This window comes from Pelophylax lessonae (genome assembly GCF_965119305.1).
Source record: "Pelophylax lessonae genome assembly, chromosome: 4".
NCBI lineage: Eukaryota > Metazoa > Chordata > Amphibia > Anura > Ranidae > Pelophylax > Pelophylax lessonae.
The window spans coordinates 573607568-573626430 of record NC_138771.1 but is presented as its reverse complement, the minus strand read 5'-3'; the positions used below and the strand labels follow the sequence as shown (position 1 = coordinate 573626430).

Sequence of the window (18863 nt, the reverse complement as noted above, 5' to 3'; positions counted from 1 at the left end):
GCCATCTTGAGTAAGTAAGTACTTACTGGAATCCATCTGTCCTTAGCTCAAGCATGCAGACAGTAGGGTGTGCTTAGCTGGAAAAACCCCTCCTTGACTCCTGGGAGGTATGACCTCAATTGCCTAGGCAAGAAACCAGGAATTAACTGAACAAAATGTAAAATAAAAAAGTTTAAAACAAGTACCTATATACTTTCCTATATGTTTACTAATGCTAGCAACATGAGGATTTTACTGTATGCCATTTCTCTTTGTACTAACCTGTACTATAGGAATGCTATGTGTGGGAAGCTGCAGTGTGAGAATGTGGACACCATGCCTGTCTTTGGTATTGAACCAGCAGTTATTAAGTCTACCATCCAAGGCACCGTATGCTGGGGAGTGGATTTCCAGCTGGGCACCGATGTCCCAGATCCTGCTATGGTCAACGAGGGCACCAAGTGCAACAATGGCAAAGTAAGTAGTGGACCAGCATCTGCTCACTATCTGTTTATTAAAAGTACCTACTGAATTCTGTTTTTCAAATCTGTAGATTTTGAACGCCTTTTTTTTTTTTTTTTTCTTAGTACAGCGGTTCACTTTGACCACATTTTGTTATGTTACAGCCTTATTCCAAAATGGATTACTTTCATTATTTTCCTCAAAATTCTGCAAACAATACCCCATAATAACTATGTGAAATAATTTTGTTTGAAATCTTTGCATATTTATTAAAAAGAAAAAAATCTTATGTTCATAAGTATTCACAGTCTTTTCTCAATACTTTGTTGAATCACCTTTGGCACCAATTAAAGCCTCAAGTTTTTTGAGTATGATGCTACAAGCTTGGCACACCTATTGTTGGGCAGTTTCTCCCATTCTTCTATGCAGGACCTCTCAAGCTCCATCAGGTTGGATGGGGAGTTTCGGTGCACAGCCATTTTCAGATCTTTCCAGAGATGTTCAATCGGGTTCAAATCTGGGTTCTGGCTGGGCCACTTAAGGACATTCACAGAGTTGTCCCATAGCCACTCCTTTGTTAATTTGGCTGTGTGCTTAGGGTCGTTGTCCTGTTGGAAGATGAACCTTCGCCCCAGTCTGAGGTCCAGAGCACTCTGGAGCAGGTTTTCATCAAGGATGTCTCTGTACATTGCTGCATTCATCTTTCCCTTGATTCTGACTAGTCTCCCATTTCCTGCTGCTATAAAACATCCCCACAGCATGATGCTGCCACCGCCATGCTTCACTGTAGGGGATGGTATTGGCCAGGTGATGAGCGGTGCCTGGTTTCCTCCAGACCTAATGCTTGCCATTCAGGTCAAAGAGTTCAAGCTTTGTTTCATCAGACCAGAGAATTGTGTTTCTCATGGTCTGAGCATCCTTTAGGTGCCTTTTGGCAAACTCCAGTCGGGCAGTCATGTGCCTTTTACTGAGGAGTGGCTTCCGTCTGGCCACTCTACCATACAGGCCTGATTGGTGGAGTGCTGCAGAGATGATTGTTCTTCTGGAAACTTCTCCAATCTCCACAGAGAAATGCTGGAGCTCTGTCAAAGTGACCATCGGGTTCTTGGTCACCTCCCTGACTAAGGCCCTTCTACCTTGATCACTCAGTTTGGCCAGGCAGCGTGCTCTAGGAAGATTCCTGGTGGTTCCAAACTTCTTCCATTTACAGATGATGGAGGCCACTGTACACATTGGGACCTTTTTTCTGTACTCTTCCATCGATCTGTGCCTCGATACAATCCTGTTTCAGAGGTCTACAGACAATTCCTTGGACTTTATGGCTTAATTTGTGCTCTGACATGCATGTTAACTGTGGGACCTTATATAGACAGGTGTATGCCTTTCCTAATCATGTCCAATCAACTGAATTTACCACAGATGGACTCCAAACAAGTTGTAGAAACACCTTGAGGATGATTAGTGGAAACAGGATGCACCTGAGCTAATTTTTTTTTTTTTCTTTTAAATATTTTTAATAAAGAATGGTAAGCAGGAAATCCAAAACATTAATGTTGTCAATTTTCAGGAAATAATGTCAACAAAAAAACAAAGGTGTTATAAAGGGCAATAGAGTATTGTTCTGCAACTTCTTCTTTGGAAGAGGTACTTAACTGAGAAACTCCTCGACACCCCTAATGGGAACATACTGTGCAGAGGTAGGAAGGTTCAAGTTGCCGACCAGAAACCCCTCCCCTAAGGAAGAAGAAGAAGGAAAAAAAGAAAGAAAAAGAACCAGTACTTGTCCTGAGTATATCAGTAATCATTAGATATTGAAAGCTTGATAGATATAGCTTTAAGTTACAATTAGAGGTCTAAAGCAGCCTTAGGATGGTGTAACCATGAATTCCAGATTTTCTGAAATTGTAGGGCTTTAAGGGTTTTCAGTGCAAGGAGTTGTTAATATTAACATTGTACATTTACTCGGGAAATTACATCCTCTATTTTAGGTGGTGTAGGAGATTTCCAATGGCTGGTGAGGGATATTCTGGCTGAAATTTATATGTGGGCAATTACTATTCTGTACTTTATTTGGAATGCTTCTATTCCTTTGTCGAGAAGGACAAGCTCTAGGTTTAGAGGTTTAAGTTGCCCCCTGATTTCACTAATTAGGATAGCTATTCTTTTCTAGAAGTAGGTTATATGGGGTCAAGGTGCCTACTTGGTTACACATTCCCCAACATTTGCTAGGCGAGTCTCTGTAAATTGTAGAAAGTTTAAATGGGGACATATACCACCTATGGTAAATTTTTTGGTAGATATCCCACATGTGGACATTTGATAACTTGTCTGGATTGCTTTTTGCCCTTGGGGAAAATTCCCTTGCCAATTATTTTTACCATTTGAGCATATTGGATGATTTGGCCATTAAGGAGGGGCCTAATAATATAGCATATAAGAATGAAATTCCACATACAAGTTTGTTTGATTTGCCTTGAAGGAAGTTCCATATGGAATTAGGTATGGTTATATTGTCACTGCATTTATTGAAGCGGTTAGAATGAAGCCCCCACACAGATATGGATATGGTATGGTTATATTGTCACTGCATTTATTAAAGCAGTTGTATCCCCAAAAACAAAACCCTGCAGGACAATGGCATAATGTGCTAGTATGCATCGCACGTTGTCGTCATGGGGTTTGTAGAATTTTAAAGAAACTTAATTAATTTATTCCATTTTGGAATAGGGCTGTAACATAACAAAAAGTGGAAAAAGTGAATTCTTTCCGGATGCACTGTATGTCAGTTACATGCGACCTGTCCAGTGGCACTGCTCTTTTCTGATGGGTTCTCTCGTATATCTATAAATACTATTCTGCAAATATAAGCAGTCATTGGGTACATTCAGGCTAGATTGACACTAGTGCTGTTGCAATTTGTCCTGGGTTTTAGTGTGATTCTGTAGTTCAATCTGATTGTGTTTTCACGCATTACTAATGTGTCCTCCTTCAAACCCATTCCAAACTTGAAGGGCCTTATATGGATTTTTAGGGGAGGCCCCAAGCCTTATTTTTTTTTTTTCTTTGTGGGTTGGGTTTCCCCTAAAACGCATACTAGTCCTAAAGGACCTAGTATAGATTGTGTGGACCCCTGCAGCATTTTTTTTTTCACTGACAGGCTTCTTTCTTATAGTGGGTAAGAAAACAGCGCTTGCAAACAATCAATATTGGTGATGTAACTATCAAAAATAAATTAGTGTTACCAGTGCTAGTAATAATTAAAATGCAATAGTGCCAAATGCAACCATAATTTGTGCAAATTAGTCAACAATTGCAAAAATACTAAAAATCATGTGCAAATACCGATAAAAAATCAAATAGAGTTGCACAAGTTTGTAATATAAAGTATCAAGGTGCAGTCCAATAAAAGTGCAAAAAACAATAATTTGTGCAAATTAATAGACAATTGCAAAAATACTAGAATATCATGTGCAAATACTGATAAGAAGTCCAATAAAGCTATACAAATTTTATAATATATAATTTACACATTTATAATATATTTATAATTTATAATATAAAGTATCAAGGTGCAGTCCAATAAAAGTGCAAAAAAGGAGCTTGAAGTGCTGCTGACATAAAGTGCAATGGTGCTCCAAATAGTGCAAAGGTGCAAGTCCCTTTGGGAATCCACTTACCAGAACTAATGGACCTTCATGGAAGGTCAAATGAGCCTTATAGTAAATCCCCAGTACAGGACTACTTCCAAAGAACCACTGTAAAAAAACTTTCCTCTAGGCAGCAGGACTGATAGACCTTCATAGGAGGTCAAATGAGCCTTGTGGTAGAACCACAGAATAAGAATCCCCCAAAAGAATCCCAGTGAAACCACCTTCCTCTGGACCACTTAAAAGAAAGGATGGACCGACATAGTGAAGCCCGTATATGTATATTTTATTATCTGCTTCATAAAATACTTACAAGATTAAGATAAAAAGCACACATGTATGAGAGAGATGGTAAAATCACAATCCTTCCCGGAATACCTGTCTGACAGCAGAGGTGAGTCGTTTGGTGTTAGGATGCCGGCAGGTCCCGTATATGCATTTTTGCTGCATTCCGATTGAAGTCTTTGGGGCCAAAATCTCCCTGGAATACCACCAAGGTGGCAAAGTGACCCTTTTCTCATAATCCCACCATGCTTTGCTGCATTGATGTGAATGGGCACCTTTGAAAACAATGTGATTTCCATGTGATGCGATTCTGTGCAACTCAAGAGGCATCTGAAATCGCTATTGTAAACCAGGCCTCAGATCTGGTTCTCTAATCTTTGTTTTTTGTTTGCTTTTTTTTCAGATTTGCCAGAATTTCCAGTGTGTCGATGTGTCAGTACTGAAGTATGACTGTGATGTGCAGGAGAAATGTGGAGGTAACGGGGTGAGTATGTTGTATTCGCGTAGGACGATGGTGTGTCCCAAACTATGCCCTACCCTTTTATTCTCTTTAAAACCTTGGCAGTGTACAAATATTAGCTGTTCTGTTAAAGCTGAGCTCTGCAAGGGGAGGATTGACCCTGACAAGTAGATCGATCATGTTAGAATTTTAGTGATGGTTCCTGATCGTTCAAACAAAAATCTGCATGTGTGTTAGGCAACAGATCGTAACACAGATAGATAGATTAAATGATTGTTTCTAATGAATCATACTTTTAGTATCCTATGTGTTGCTTTGTTGAATGCTTTTTTTAATTAATTATAAGTCCTTGTTTCTGATTGGTCATATCTAAATAAGTCACAAATCCCTAAGAGTATGGCCACTTTAGGAACCTCAGGGGAAGACTGGACATCTGTAGACAGAAAGTGTACCAGATGCAGTACCCTTCTATGAAAGTGAAAATGAAAGAGTGGTACATTTTTTTAACAATAACGCTATTTAATAAGTCACTTTGCTCTGGATAAATAAATGATGCAGCTCTTGATATGAGATTACAATCTTTTATTGAAAGTATAAAAGCATACTCTCAATAATAGATTGTATTTTCATATTAAGAGTTGCATCTTTCTGAACACGGGGCGCTCCTCACTCCCCATTCAAGCACTGTTGTGTTGAAATAATGGCTCTGTTGTACTAGTAAGCAGCCCAAAATGCCCAAAGGGGGTCCAATCACCACCACTCACCCACAGAACCATCTATTCACTACCAATGACTGTTTTCATTATTCCAGCTCAGTATCCATCTTAAACCAGTCTTGATAAAACAAAGAATGATTTGTTGAGGGATGATATTAATAATGGAGCTAAGGACGAGGCAGAATCCCTATGGGTAGAGCTTCAAAGGGAAGGCACGGTGGGGAAGGTAATATTGGGCGTATGCTATAGGCCCCCCAACCAGAGGGAGGAGGGTGAGGCGGACCTCATGTTACAGATAGGATTGGCAGCAAGGATGGGAAATGTCATTATAATGGGGGACTTTAATTATCCGGATATAGACTGGGCAGAAGGAACCGCGCACTCAGCCAAGGCTCGGCAGTTCCTAAATGTTTTGCAGGACAATTTCATGGGTCAGATGGTGAATGCACCGACAAGAAACAATGCGGTACTTGACCTACTGATTACCAACAATACAGACCTGCTCACGGATATAGAAATACGAGAAAACTTAGGGAACAGTGACCATAGGTCAATTGGTTTCAGTATTAATTACAGTAATAGGAAACACAAGGGTAATATAAGGACACTGAATTTCAAAAGAGCCAATTTCCCTAAACTGCGCTCGCTGCTAGAAAATATCAAATGGGATAGAACCCTGGGAACAAAGAACACTGAGGAAAAATGGGAGTGCTTCAAGAGCATACTTAACAAGGGGGTGGGCCAGTGCATTCCACAGGGAAATACATTTAAAAGAGCAAAACTAAACCCTGGGTGGCTAAACTCCAACATAAAAATGTATATTAGAGCTAAAGAAAAGGCCTTCAAAAAATACAAGACTGAGGGGTCATTGGCAGCATTTAAGCACTACAAAGAGTGTAATAAGAAATGTAAAGACGAAATCAGGGCGGCTAAAATAGAACACGAGAGACATATAGCGGAGGAGAGTAAAAAGAACCCCAAGAAGTTCTTTAAGTATATAAACAGTAGGAAAGCGAGGCCAGAGCACATTGGCCCCATAAAAGATGACAAAGGAAATATGGCCACTGAGGACAGAGAAAAGGCGGAAGTGTTAAATAATTTCTTTTCTTCAGTCTTCACAAAGGAATCGGGGGGCTACACGAACCTTGCTTGTAAGGCCGAACTAAATAATACACCTCAGGAAGTGCTGCCGTGGCTAACAGAAGATAGACTTAGAGCTAAACTAGAGAAACTTAACATAAATAAATCCCCGGGACCGGATGGCTTGCACCCGAGGGTTCTTAATGAGCTCAGCAAGGTGATTGCCAGACCATTATTCTTGATCTTTAAGGATAGTTTACAGACGGGTATGGTGCCAGCTGATTGGAAAAAAGCCAACGTGGTACCAATATTTAAAAAGGGGCCGAGATATATCCCGGGTAACTATAGGCCGGTCAGCCTAACATCAGTAGTCTGCAAAATTTTGGAGGGGATGTTAAGGGACCACATACAAGACTTTAGTAATGAAAACGGTATTATAAGTAGTAATCAGCATGGATTCATGAAAAATCGTTTGTGCCAAACCAATCTATTAACCTTCTACGATGAAGTGAGCTGCCACCTAGATAAAGGAAAGCCTGTGGATGTGGTGTATCTGGACTTTGCAAAGGCCTTTGACATCGTTCCCCACAAACGCTTACTGTACAAACTAAGGAAGGTAGGTATGGACCATAAGGTGAGTACCTGGATAGAGAACTGGCTCCAGGGGAGAGTACAGAGGGTGGTGATTAATGGGGAGTACTCGGATTGGGCGGGTGTGGAAAGTGGGGTCCCCCAGGGTTCTGTCCTGGGACCAATCCTGTTTAATTTATTCATAAATGATCTGGAGGAGGGGATATCGAGTACAATCTCAGTATTTGCAGATGATACTAAATTAGGCATGCCAATATCTTCTATGCAGGATGTGGAAACCTTGCAAGCGGACCTGAACAAAATAACGGGGTGGGCAACTACATGGCAGATGAGATTTAATGTTGAAAAGTAATGCACTTGGGGGCCAGAAACCAGAAAGCAAGCTACTCACTAGGGGGGGAACCTCTGGGTGAGTCTAGGATGGAAAAGGACTTGGGGGTACTGTTAGACAACAGGCTTGGCAGTGGCATGCAATGCCAAGCTGCCGCAAGCAAAGCCAACAGAATACTGGGTTGTATAAAAAAGGGGATTCACTCCAGAAATAAAGAGATTATTCTCCCGCTCTACAAGACTCTGGTACGGCCACATCTGGAGTATGCTGTCCAGTTCTGGGCACCGGTCCTCAGGAAGGATGTGCTGGAACTGGAGAAAGTCCAGAGAAGGGCAACAAAAATAATTAGGGGAATGGAGGACATCAGCTATGAGGAAAGACTACAAGCACTAAACCTATTCTCTCTGGAGAAGAGACGATTGAGGGGGGATATGATATCAATGTACAAATACTGTACTGGCGACCCGAGCATAAGGAACAAACTATTCAGAGAAAGGAGATACAATAAGACACGTGGCCACTCACTAAAACTTGAGGAAAGGCGGTTTAACCTTAAAGTGCGTAAGGGCTTCTTCACTGTAAGAGCGGTAAGGATGTGGAATTCTCTTCCACAAACAGTCGTATCAGCAGGGAGCATTGATAGTTTCAAAAAACTATTAGATGGACACCTTAAAGACCACAACATACAGGGGTATACAATGTACGGTTAAAAGCAAACACACACACACATCATAGGTTGAACTAGATGGACTGATGTCTTTTTTCAACCTCACTAACTATGTAACTATGTAACTATGATTTACTTTCTCAGGTGTGTAACAGCAACAAGAACTGTCACTGTAATGATGGCTGGGCCTACCCTGACTGCAAGAAGAAGGGCTATGGTGGAAGTATCGACAGCGGGCCTACATATAATGGTATGATCATTTTGACTCTACTTTTTGAAGTCCATCTCCAGGGAAAACTTAAACTCTAAGTTCACTATTCCATAATAAATAATAATTGCAGGTAAAAAATGTGCATTTATTTATTTTTTTAAAACAGGAGCCTGGAAAGCATTGCACCCATTAACAGCAGATCACGGGTGCAATGTCAGGCTCCTGCACACACTGCCTACAGCTCTGTTACCCGTACCTCTGTAACGGCTGTCATTGCAGAGTTGTAGGCAGTGTAAATGATCTACAGGCAGGCTAATCATTGCCCCGGCAGTTCATTCAAACTACAAGTACATCTGCTGCGGTGGCTGACAGTACTTGTTTTTTAATAATTCATAGGAAACTGAATGACGTGGCTGTGTGGGCAGAATCTGGCACAGCCACGCTACTTTTAAAAAGAATAACCCCTTCCGGCTGTCCCGGGGGGTTGGGGGTGGAGATTGGGGGGAGAAGGTGCAGAAACTGGAATATGTTACATTTTCCGCCCTTAAAAAGAAATGTGTAACATGTTCCAAAGGTTAACTCATCCTTTAAATCCCCTCCTAAATTCATAAAGAAATGCCAGCCCATCGCTATAAATCAGCAAACGGTTGTTCTTGTAGACAGGGAGATACAACCAATAAAAACCCATCACGTTTCAGGCATTCAGGCCTTAATTATGGCTGCCTCTACCGTTTTTTGCTGCATTACTTCTATACTCACCTAAGTTTGCCAGCAAGCACTGCTTTCAAAAGGTCAAGTCTCTGTTCTGGATCCAGAGAGCACACCACCGCTGGACAGCCAAAAGAAAGTGTCCGCAGCAAGAAGGACCTTGTCAACTGTGCACAAAAGGAGATTTGGAATGTCACCTGATCACTGTTATAGGTAAGTAAAAGGTGCAAGCCCTGAGAGTAGCTTTAACTGTGTTTGGTTGTAGAACACGAAGAATGACTTGTGTTGAAAGACACTTGTACTGAAAGAATTACACAGGTTTTTCTGTAAATGCTAGTTGCCTATCACTGATCCGATGCAGACTCCTGACATACTTATTCAGGGTTAGTCACTCAAATGGAGTTTAATAATGGAATCCTGTGTTTTTTCTCTTTCATTCATTAACTGACACAGCTCCTGATCTTCTTGACCATTGTGTTATACTTTCCCCTACAGGAGTAGGACACTGGGCAGAAAAAGAACTTGACTACGCCTATGGGCAGTCCCAGGAGGTATACTCCCCCACTCTGCTATAGGACACTTCAGTTTTGTTTCTGCCTAGTCAGGAGTTAGGACCTAGTTCCTTGCTGGGATCTCTAGTCCTGGCACTTTTTTTCCTTTTAGATAGAGTTTTTTTCTCCTATTTTTTTTTTCCTGCGAGATCTACAATCACCTGCCGGGCTGGGCAACGGGCTGAATAATCTAGATCCAGTGGTCACCCTAGTCTGGTCAGTGAGTGCGTGCAAACCTCAGCTCCGCACTAGGTCGGCCACGACACAGCCCCACTGGACAGGGGCTGACCTGCGAGTTAAAATCCTTGCAAGGTTGCATACAACCGGGTCTCGGCCTGCGTTGCAGCATTCCTCCTGGCCGACAGCCTCCCTATTTCAATGGCGAGGAAGTTCTGTCTGAAACGGTGCCCACCGTTTTCTTGGTATGGTGAGTAGCTGTCCCCCCTCTCCCCCTGGAGGGTTTTGGGGTGGACATGGGCCCCCTCCCTGGGACGGTTGGACCCCCGGGTTCCCCTTCATCCTGTTAGGCACCCCCCTCCCCTGTGCCTGGTGGTCCCTGCGGGTCATCTAGCCCCCCACCCCCTCTTCCCTTCTCTATTTGGTAGTGTGGTGGTCTGGCCTACTTTCTGGGGCAGGGTACTGTACTGGTGATGTGGAGGGGGTTGTGCCTGATGGGCGTTCCTGCCTGGTCCCCCCCCTGTGGTGCCTTCCCTTGGACCACAGGGATCCCTCCTGGAGCCACGTGAGGACGCCATTTTGTGGCCTGTATTACCTATATACGGCGGCTATGAAGTAAACAGTGGCGGCCATGACAGTGGAGCCTTCTGGGTGGGGATTTTGCCTGTTGGAGCCCATACTTATCCCCTGGTGTGCTGACTCCTGGGTCTCTTTCCTTCTGGACACCGCATGTGGAGCACATTGCATCCTGGTGCTGACTGTGCCTGCCTGGTGGGGTGGTGAGTCTAGTGGGAGCCTTCCTCTCCCTGCTGCAGGATCATGGGGTGCTCTCTTCCTGGCAACCAGGTGGTGTTACCAGCGTGGTGGGGGTGTCCCTTAGCAGTGTTCTTTGCACAATTTTTTGTGTAACCTTATTCCTCATGGAGTCTTGGGAGCACATTTCCCCACATGACCCCCTCTCAGAGGTCACGGGGCCCTCTGGGTCTCAACCATCCATTGATGCACTGACGGTGGTCCTGGAGTCTTGTGTCCCGGGTGGAGGTGGCTTTTGGGTGGCGGGCTAGTAAAAAGCGCACCCTCCCCCCCACGCCTACCCCTACCTCCTCAGATCCATCTTGTCTTCTTGGGTCCCCCACCTGTGCTTTTGGCTCCTCCCCTAGCTGAGTGCCCCCATAGCAATCCACTTGCTATGGGGGTAACTCATGCATGCTCGCTCCTGAGCCGGCTCTTTGTGTCCAGTCCAGGTATACTTACCTCAGGTAAGTATAAGTGGGGGCAGGGGAGAGCTGCACGCAGAAGACTTTTGTCTTTACAACCACTTCAACCCCATCCATACTGTGCTACCGGATCTCATCAGTTGAGATCTGCATGCTGTCTGACCTAACAAAGGGCTAAAGACCTCCAGGCTTGGGTGGCACATTGTGTACCTAAAATAAACGGTCACTCAGTTTGTCCCTCTAATTGTACTTTGAAATTGTTCATAATACCTTGCAAGTGGCCTACAGTGACCTACAGTGTCGGATGTATAAACCTGCTCCAAAGAAACAACTAGAAGACAAGACATTTTTATTAGGTATGCTGTGTGAATGGAAACCCATAACTGACATATAGTGGGGTTTCTTAAATTTGGCTGCAAAAGTGGAAATGCCCTTTAACCACTTCAAGACCGCAATACATATGGGTGTCAAGATAGCTATAACCCTTATATTGTTTTTTTTACAGCCGGCGGCTGTCTTTCTCATAAAAGCGTTCCAGCGGCTAATGCTCAACTGTTCACCCAAGAAACAATCAGACAGTGCAGCCGGCTAGTCCCAGAGGCGGATCCTCTTTAATCGCCTCTATGGCTTAGGAGGACCAGAGCAACGTCACAATGTCACTTCCTGTCCAGGCTGGAAGTAAACTTTTTTTTTTAACCAAAAGATTATTTTATTTGATCTTTAGCTTTTAACCTCTTGCCGACCACCCCACGTACATTTACTGCGGTCCTCTGGGCAAAATCACATACAGGTACATGATTCTGCACTTCCATGTCTGGGGTGTGCAATCCCAGCGGGAACCATTTAGCGGGTCCAGAGGACGCGATGTCCGCCGGGACCCGCCGATCGTTTGAGGCACAGGCAGAACGGCGATCTGCCTTGTTTACAGTGACAAGGGAAGGCAGTGGTCTTGTGTTTCTGCTAAGCAGAAACACGAATCCCTGCTTTCTCTGTCGCTCATTGACAGACGTAGTCCTCCTTGATTAATATCAACTCGGGTTATACTGCCCTCTACAGGAGTAGGACTAGACAGGAAAGAAAACGTTCTGGCCACACCCTAGGGGCAGTCCCAGAGGGTATATCCTCTCACTTCCTGCTACAGCAAATCAGTTTTTTTCTGTCTAGTTAGGAGTAAGGACCTAGATGCCTTGCTAGGATCTTCGGTCCTGGCAGGATTTTTTTCTTAGAAAGATTTTTTTTTAGACAGCTTTTTTCTCCAGTGTTCCTGTGAGATCTTCAAGCAAGAAAGCTGGAACTGGGCGATGGGCTGGATGTTGAGATCCAGTGGTCACCCCAGTTCAGCCTACGAGCGCGTGCAGGCCATAGCTCCGCGCTGGGTCGGCCGCGACATAGTCCCACTGGACGGGGACTGACCCTGCGAGTTAAACGTCTCGCCTGGACGCCAATGACCAACAGAGTCACAGCGTCCGTATTGGTCGACAGCCCCCCCACCCCGGTGCAGAGGGGTTCTGTCAGGAGTTGGCGCCCGCTTGGTTCTGGTATGGTGAGTAGAATGTTCCCCCCTCTCCCCCTGTCGGGTTTGTGGTGGACGCGGGCCCCTCTCTGGGATGGTAGGATGGGTCTCCCCTCTATCCTATAACAGGTCACAGATCCCCCAATTTGAGTGTGATTGTTTGTGAACAGTAACCAGGAGGCTTGGTTTGGGAGCTGACAATCTAAAGTCATTGTAAGACTGTAAGGGGACTGAAGTCAGTGGCAGTACAAAAGGGTATTACTATTGAAGTAGAAGGTATCCTACCTGTCAGAGTGTGTACACAGGTGCCTGAGTTACTGCAGTCCAGATCGCCATTCCTCCAGCAACCGGTCACTTCCACGGGCTGCACAGCCTCCCGACGGCCCACGGACCGCATGCGGCCGCCAGGGTCCTATACCACCGGAGGGTGAAGTTTGTGGGGCCGAGGCACTCCCGCAGGCCGCCAGGCCGAATACATACTCTCCGCAGGCCGCTGCTAGCCGCCGCTATCCTACACAGGCCGCCGCCATTGTTTTGCAGATCGCACGAGGCCGCCATATTGGCGTAGCCTCGTGTCTCCAGCATGGGGGAGGCCATGTTTGAGGTGACCAAACACCTCGAGGAGCTATGGGGAGGCGCCGGAAGGCGTGTAAAGGGGCGGAGCCGCCTCCTTGGCCCAGGGAAAGCAAGCCGAAGACTTCCTGTCTGTAACAGACAGTGCTGGAAGCAAGTTGATAGAAACTTCTGTGCATCAGGTGAGCTTGGGGTCTCTCTCTCTCTCTTTCTGAGGGGTCCAAGCAGGTAGACTGAGGGGCGCTATTGCGCTGGGGGACTAAGTTTAAAAAAAATAAAAAAAAAATGTTTTTTTCTTGCAATTAATTTTTTTGTGTTTGCTGGCAAGTGTCTTGTTACATGAACCCTGCCACACATGTATCCCCACCTGATCCCCTCGGGGTGGCCGCAGGACCCTCCAGTACCCCATTTGTGATGATGCATTATCAGCAGTTTTGGAGTCTTTGGTATCCCGGGTGGAGGTAGCCTGTCAGGGACGGGGGTCAAGAAGAGCGACCCCCGCCTACCCCTAGGTCATCTGATACTTCAGATACGGATTCTGAGCTGGTCATTGCAGCCCCTTTTTCTGGGGTTGTTGTCTCAGGTACGGTCTCCTCAGACAGTGAGGAGGACGCGTCTGCCTCCGCCATAGCACAAGAAGCGTTGGTGAAAGCACCAGTTGCGTCTGTCCGGGAAACCTTAAATCTTGAGGTTACACGGGCAGAGGTAGCGGAGACTCATATTCCTTCTTTGGTACTAGCAAGCCTACCAAAATCAAATGGGGTCGTCCGTAAACAAGCCTCTGCTATTTCCAAACGCATTGCTAGGCGCTATCATTTTGAGGAATCCCTCATTACAAAGATGGACGGTACCACCAATAGTGGACTCACCGATTTCCAGACTAAATAAAGCCACTGTTATCCCGTGGGATTGACAGAATGGACCTCACCAATCTCTAGGGTGGGGGGACGTCTTCACCGGTTTCCGGATCCAGGGCTTTCCAGAATCCCGGATAAAGGGTTTCTCAAGGTCATATGGTCAGGATACAAGATCGAGTTTCGATCACTTCCACCGGTGCGATTCTTCCCTTCCAATATTCAACATCCCCGGGTCGCTTAAAAAGCTTTGCGGGGGACAGCTTGATGCAACAAGCAGTGGTAGTTCCCATTCCTTGGAGGAGTTCTAGTCGAACCTGTTCACAATGCCCAGGAAAAAGGGCTAGGTGCGTCCAATTCTGGTCTTGGAAGAGATGGAGTCCATCCATACAGTGGTGGCCTCCCTGCATCAGGGGGATTTCCTGGCGTCCATAGACATTTAGGGTGCCTATCTTCATATCCCCATCTTCGCAGGACATCAGTGTTTTCGTTGCTTTTCCCAAAGATCATCCCTAGTTCCCACCAGGAGACTGAAGTATCTGGGCCTAATTTTGGATACATCCTTGGCAAGAGTGTTTTTCCATGCGGAGAAACTCCAGAAGATTCAGTCATGATTCGGATATTACTGTCCGTCAACTGGCTGGAATTGATGGTCGCCTCTTTAGAGGCAGTACCGTTTGCACAGTCTCATACCCGAATTCTCCAAAGAGGAGATTCTTCTCATATGGAATCGGAATTTCCGATTCCCTGGACAATCGGATCCGATTGAGCGAGCGGACCAGGGAGGCTCTGGTCTGGTGGCTTTGGTCTCCGATGCTCAGCCAGGGGAAGTCATTTCTTCTGATAAATTCCAGGTCACCGATAAATGTGTTGGAACTGAGAGCGATCAGACTTTGTCTGATTTACTGGACCGAGCAGCTCCAGGGCAGCCCGGTTCGGATCCAATCGGACTATGCCTCGGTCATGACTTATGTCGATCACCAGGGGGCACCAAGAGTGCCCTGGCGGCCATTGAAGTGGCCAACATTCCTATTGGGGGAACAGTTGTTCCAGTTCTCTCCGCGATAGTTATCACGGGGGTGGACAGGCAGATTATTTTAGCCGTCAGATTCTGGATCAAGAGGAATAGTCTCTTCATCCAGAAGTATTTCTCCAGCTGTCCCTTCATTGGGGCACCCCGGAGATGGATCTGTTGGCAGGTTGGCTCAACAGGGCTCGCGCCCGCGATCCTCTAGCGGACGCAGCAGACGCGCTGAGTGCCCCGTAGGGGAAGTTTCAGCTACTGTATGTCTTCCCCCTTCTCAAGTTACTGCTGAGATTTCTCCGCAGGATAGAGGTGGAGGGAACTCCAGTTATCCCGGTAATTCCGGGCTAGCCTCGTCAAGCCGGGTACGCCGACTTGGGCAAGACTAGTCGCGGACGCTCCTTGGAGACTTCTTCTCAGGGAGGATCTGCGGTCTCAAGGACCGATCTTCCATCGTGCTTTACAGTCGCTGGCTTTAACGGCCTGGCCATTGAGACCCAGGTACTGAAGGACAAGGAATTGTCAGCTTCAGTTATTCCTACTCTAATTAAAGCAAGAAAAGCGACTTCCAGCAAAGTCTATTATCGCACATGGAAGGCTTACATTGTGTGGTGTGAATCGTAGGAGTTTTCCCCCACGTACCTATTCGGTGACCCGAATCTTGTTTTTTTCTGCAAAAGGGGGTTGAGCAGAAACTATCCTTGAGCACTATCAAGGGTCAGGTTTCAGCGTTAGAAATCTTCTTCCAGAAGCCTCTTGCTACTCATTCCTTGGTGTGGAATTTCATCCAGGAGGTGCAGCACTTGGCTTCGCCAGTGCGCGCGCCCTTACCACCCTGGGATCTTAATTTGGTGTTGTCGGTTCTTCAGAAACCTCCCTTTGAAAATATCAGGGAGATTCCCTTGCTTACATTATCCCAGAGGGTGGCCTTCTTGGTGGCTATCACTTCTGCACGCAGGGTGTCAGAACTGGCTGCATTATTGTGTCATTCCCCATATCTGGGGATTCATAGGGAGAAGGTAGTTCTTCATCCGAAGCCATCCTTTTTTCCTAAGGTGGTTTTCAGACTTTCATCTCAATGAAGATATTGTGCTACCTTCCTTGTGTCCTAAGCCCAGTCATCCTCGGGAATGTGCGTTGCATTCCTTGGATGTGGTGCGGGCAATCAGGGTATACCTGAAGACTACGGAATCGTTCCGTAAGACGGATTCACTTTTGTGATCACGGATGGCCCCAGAAAGGGGTTGCCTGCATCTGCCGCGACTATCTCCAAATGGATTAGACAGTCGGTGGTACAGGCTTATTCTATTAAGGGTCGGAATCCTCTGTTCCTTGTTAAGGCGCACTCCACTCGAGCACTCAGCACTTCCTGGGCCTTCCGCCATCAGGCGTCAGTGGTCCAGGTGTGCAAGGCGGCTACCTGGTAGTCGGTGCATACCTTTACAAAATTTTATAAAGTTGATGTGATGGCATCGGTGGATGCCTCATTTGGCCGCAAGGTTTTGCAGACCACAATTTGAGGAGACCGGTGGTCTACCTCGAGGGTTTTTTTCCGTTGGAATTTCTGTTGAGTCTCATCTTTTGTTTGATGAGCCTTTTAAACTTCTAGTTGGCACCGGTTGGGCCTTCTAGATTGGATTTTGATTTCCATTTTCCCACCCCTCATTTGTGGCACTGCTTTGGGACGTCCCGAGTTGATATTAATCAAGGAGGACTACGTCTGTCAATGAGCGACAGAGAAAAATGGATTTTTGTAAAATCTTACCGTAAAATCCTTTTCTCTTAAGCTCATTGACAAACGTAGTACCCGCCCCTCTGTTTTTGATTTGGGTTGGGTTAAATTCTCTAAACACTGCTTTGTGACATAACTGATTTGCTGTAGCAGGAAGTGAGAGGATATACCCTCTGGGACTGCCCCTAGGGTGTGGCCAGAACGTTTTCTTTCCTGTCTAGTCCTACTCCTGTAGAGGGCAGTATAACCCGAGTTGATATTAATCAAGGAGGACTACGTCTGTCAATGAGCTTAAGAGAAAAGGATTTTACGGTAAGATTTTACAAAAATCCATTTTTCCCACAGTACAAGCACCTCCCACACAGTTAGCAAGCACTCCCTAGAAACACATTTAACCCCTTGATTGCCCCTGATGTTAACCCCTTCTCTGCCAGTGTCATTAGTACAGTCAGTGTATATTTTTTAGCACTGATCACTGTATTACTGCCACTGGTTCCAAAAAGAACTGTCAGTTAGTGTCCGATTTATACCCAGCAATATCGCAGTCCCCTCTATAGGTCGCTGATTGTCGCCATTACTAGTAAAAAATAAAATTAATAAAAATTCCATAATTATATTCCATCATTTGTAGACGCTAAAACTTGCAAACCAATTAATATATGCTTATTGGAATCTTTTTTACAAAAACATCTATCAGAATACTTATTGGCTTAAATTGATGAAATCTGATTTTTTTTTTTACATTTTTTTTTATTAGATATGTTTAATAGCAGAAAGTACAAAATATTATTTATTTTATTTTTTTTTTTCAAAATTGGCGCTCTTTTTTTGTTTATTGCGCAAAAAATAAAAACCACAGAAGTGAGATATTACCAAAAGAAAGCTGTATTTGTGGGGAAAAAAAAGGAGATCCATTTAATTTGGGTACAGCGTCGCACAACCACGGAATTGAGAGTTAAAGTAAAGCAGTGCCGTATCGCAAAAAATTACCTGGTCATGAAGGGGGGTGAACCACCTGGAGCTGGAGTGGTTAAAGGTAAAGAAGAGATTTTGGGGTTTTTTGACCTCAGACCTCTTCACAAAGAGGACCTGTAATCCTTCTATCTATTGCAAGGGATGTTTACATTCCTTGTAATAGGAATAAAAGTGGGGAAAAAAAATTAAAGGGACAGTTAAAAAAAAAAATGAAAAAAAAAAAAAGAAAGCGCCCCATCCCTCTGTGCACATATGCAGAAGTGAACGCATATGCAAGTTGCGCACACATATGTAACGGTGTTTGCACCACACATGTGGGGTATCACCGGCAATGATACAGCGAGAGCAATAATTCTAGTTCTAGACCTCCTCTTTAACTCTAAACTGGTAACCTGTAAGGGCGTTTAAAGCGTTGCCTATGGAGATTAAGTACCATAGTTTGTCGCCATTCCACAAGTGTGCGCAACTTTAAAGCGTGACATGTTGGGTATCTATTTACTCGGTATAACGTCATCTTTCACATTTTACAAAAAAAAAATTAGGTTATTTGATGTTTTTTTTTTTTTTTTTTTTTTTAAATTCAATGGAGTGTATTTTTTCCCAAGTGTTTGTGTTTGCGTAACCGCTGCGCAAATACTGTGTGACATAAAAAAATTGCACCAATCACCATTTTATTCACTATGGTCTCTGCTAAAAAAAAAAAAAAAAAAAATGTATGTTTGGGTTGGGGGTTATAAAAAAATTTCCTAGCAAAAAATACTGACTTAAACTTAAAAGTGCCAGAAAAAGCCTGGTATTAAATTGGTTAAAACACTGGCAATAGAAGACAAACACTCAACTCTCATGAAGTCATTGTCCCCAACAGTACCTTCTTTTGTATTTTTGTCACAGATAAAGACACTTCTCTAAGGGATGGCCTGCTGGTTTTCTTCTTCCTGATCGTCCCACTTCTGGCACTGGGAGTCTTTGTGTTTTTCAAAAGAAACAGCCTTAAACAGAGATATTGCAGGAAGAAGAGATCTCGGGAGAATGAGTAAGTAAAATACTGACTTAGTACAGTAAGGCGTACAAAGGCACCAGTCAGATACTGGCTTCCTGTAGCACATCTGT

The 18863-nt window shown here is 44.7% G+C and overlaps 1 protein-coding gene across 1 annotated transcript in view; it reads left to right on the top strand.

Annotated features, from left to right (window-relative positions):
* Window positions 1-18863, top strand: part of ADAM9 (ADAM metallopeptidase domain 9) — a gene marked incomplete at its 5' end in the record, with an annotated part of 144878 nt that overhangs the window by 116003 nt on the left and 10012 nt on the right. The window contains 4 exons of the mRNA XM_082253704.1: window positions 273-456; window positions 4777-4857; window positions 8363-8468; window positions 18645-18786. Of these exons, the coding sequence (XP_082109830.1) occupies window positions 273-456; window positions 4777-4857; window positions 8363-8468; window positions 18645-18786 (513 nt within the window). The remainder of the gene's footprint in view (window positions 1-272; window positions 457-4776; window positions 4858-8362; window positions 8469-18644; window positions 18787-18863) is intronic.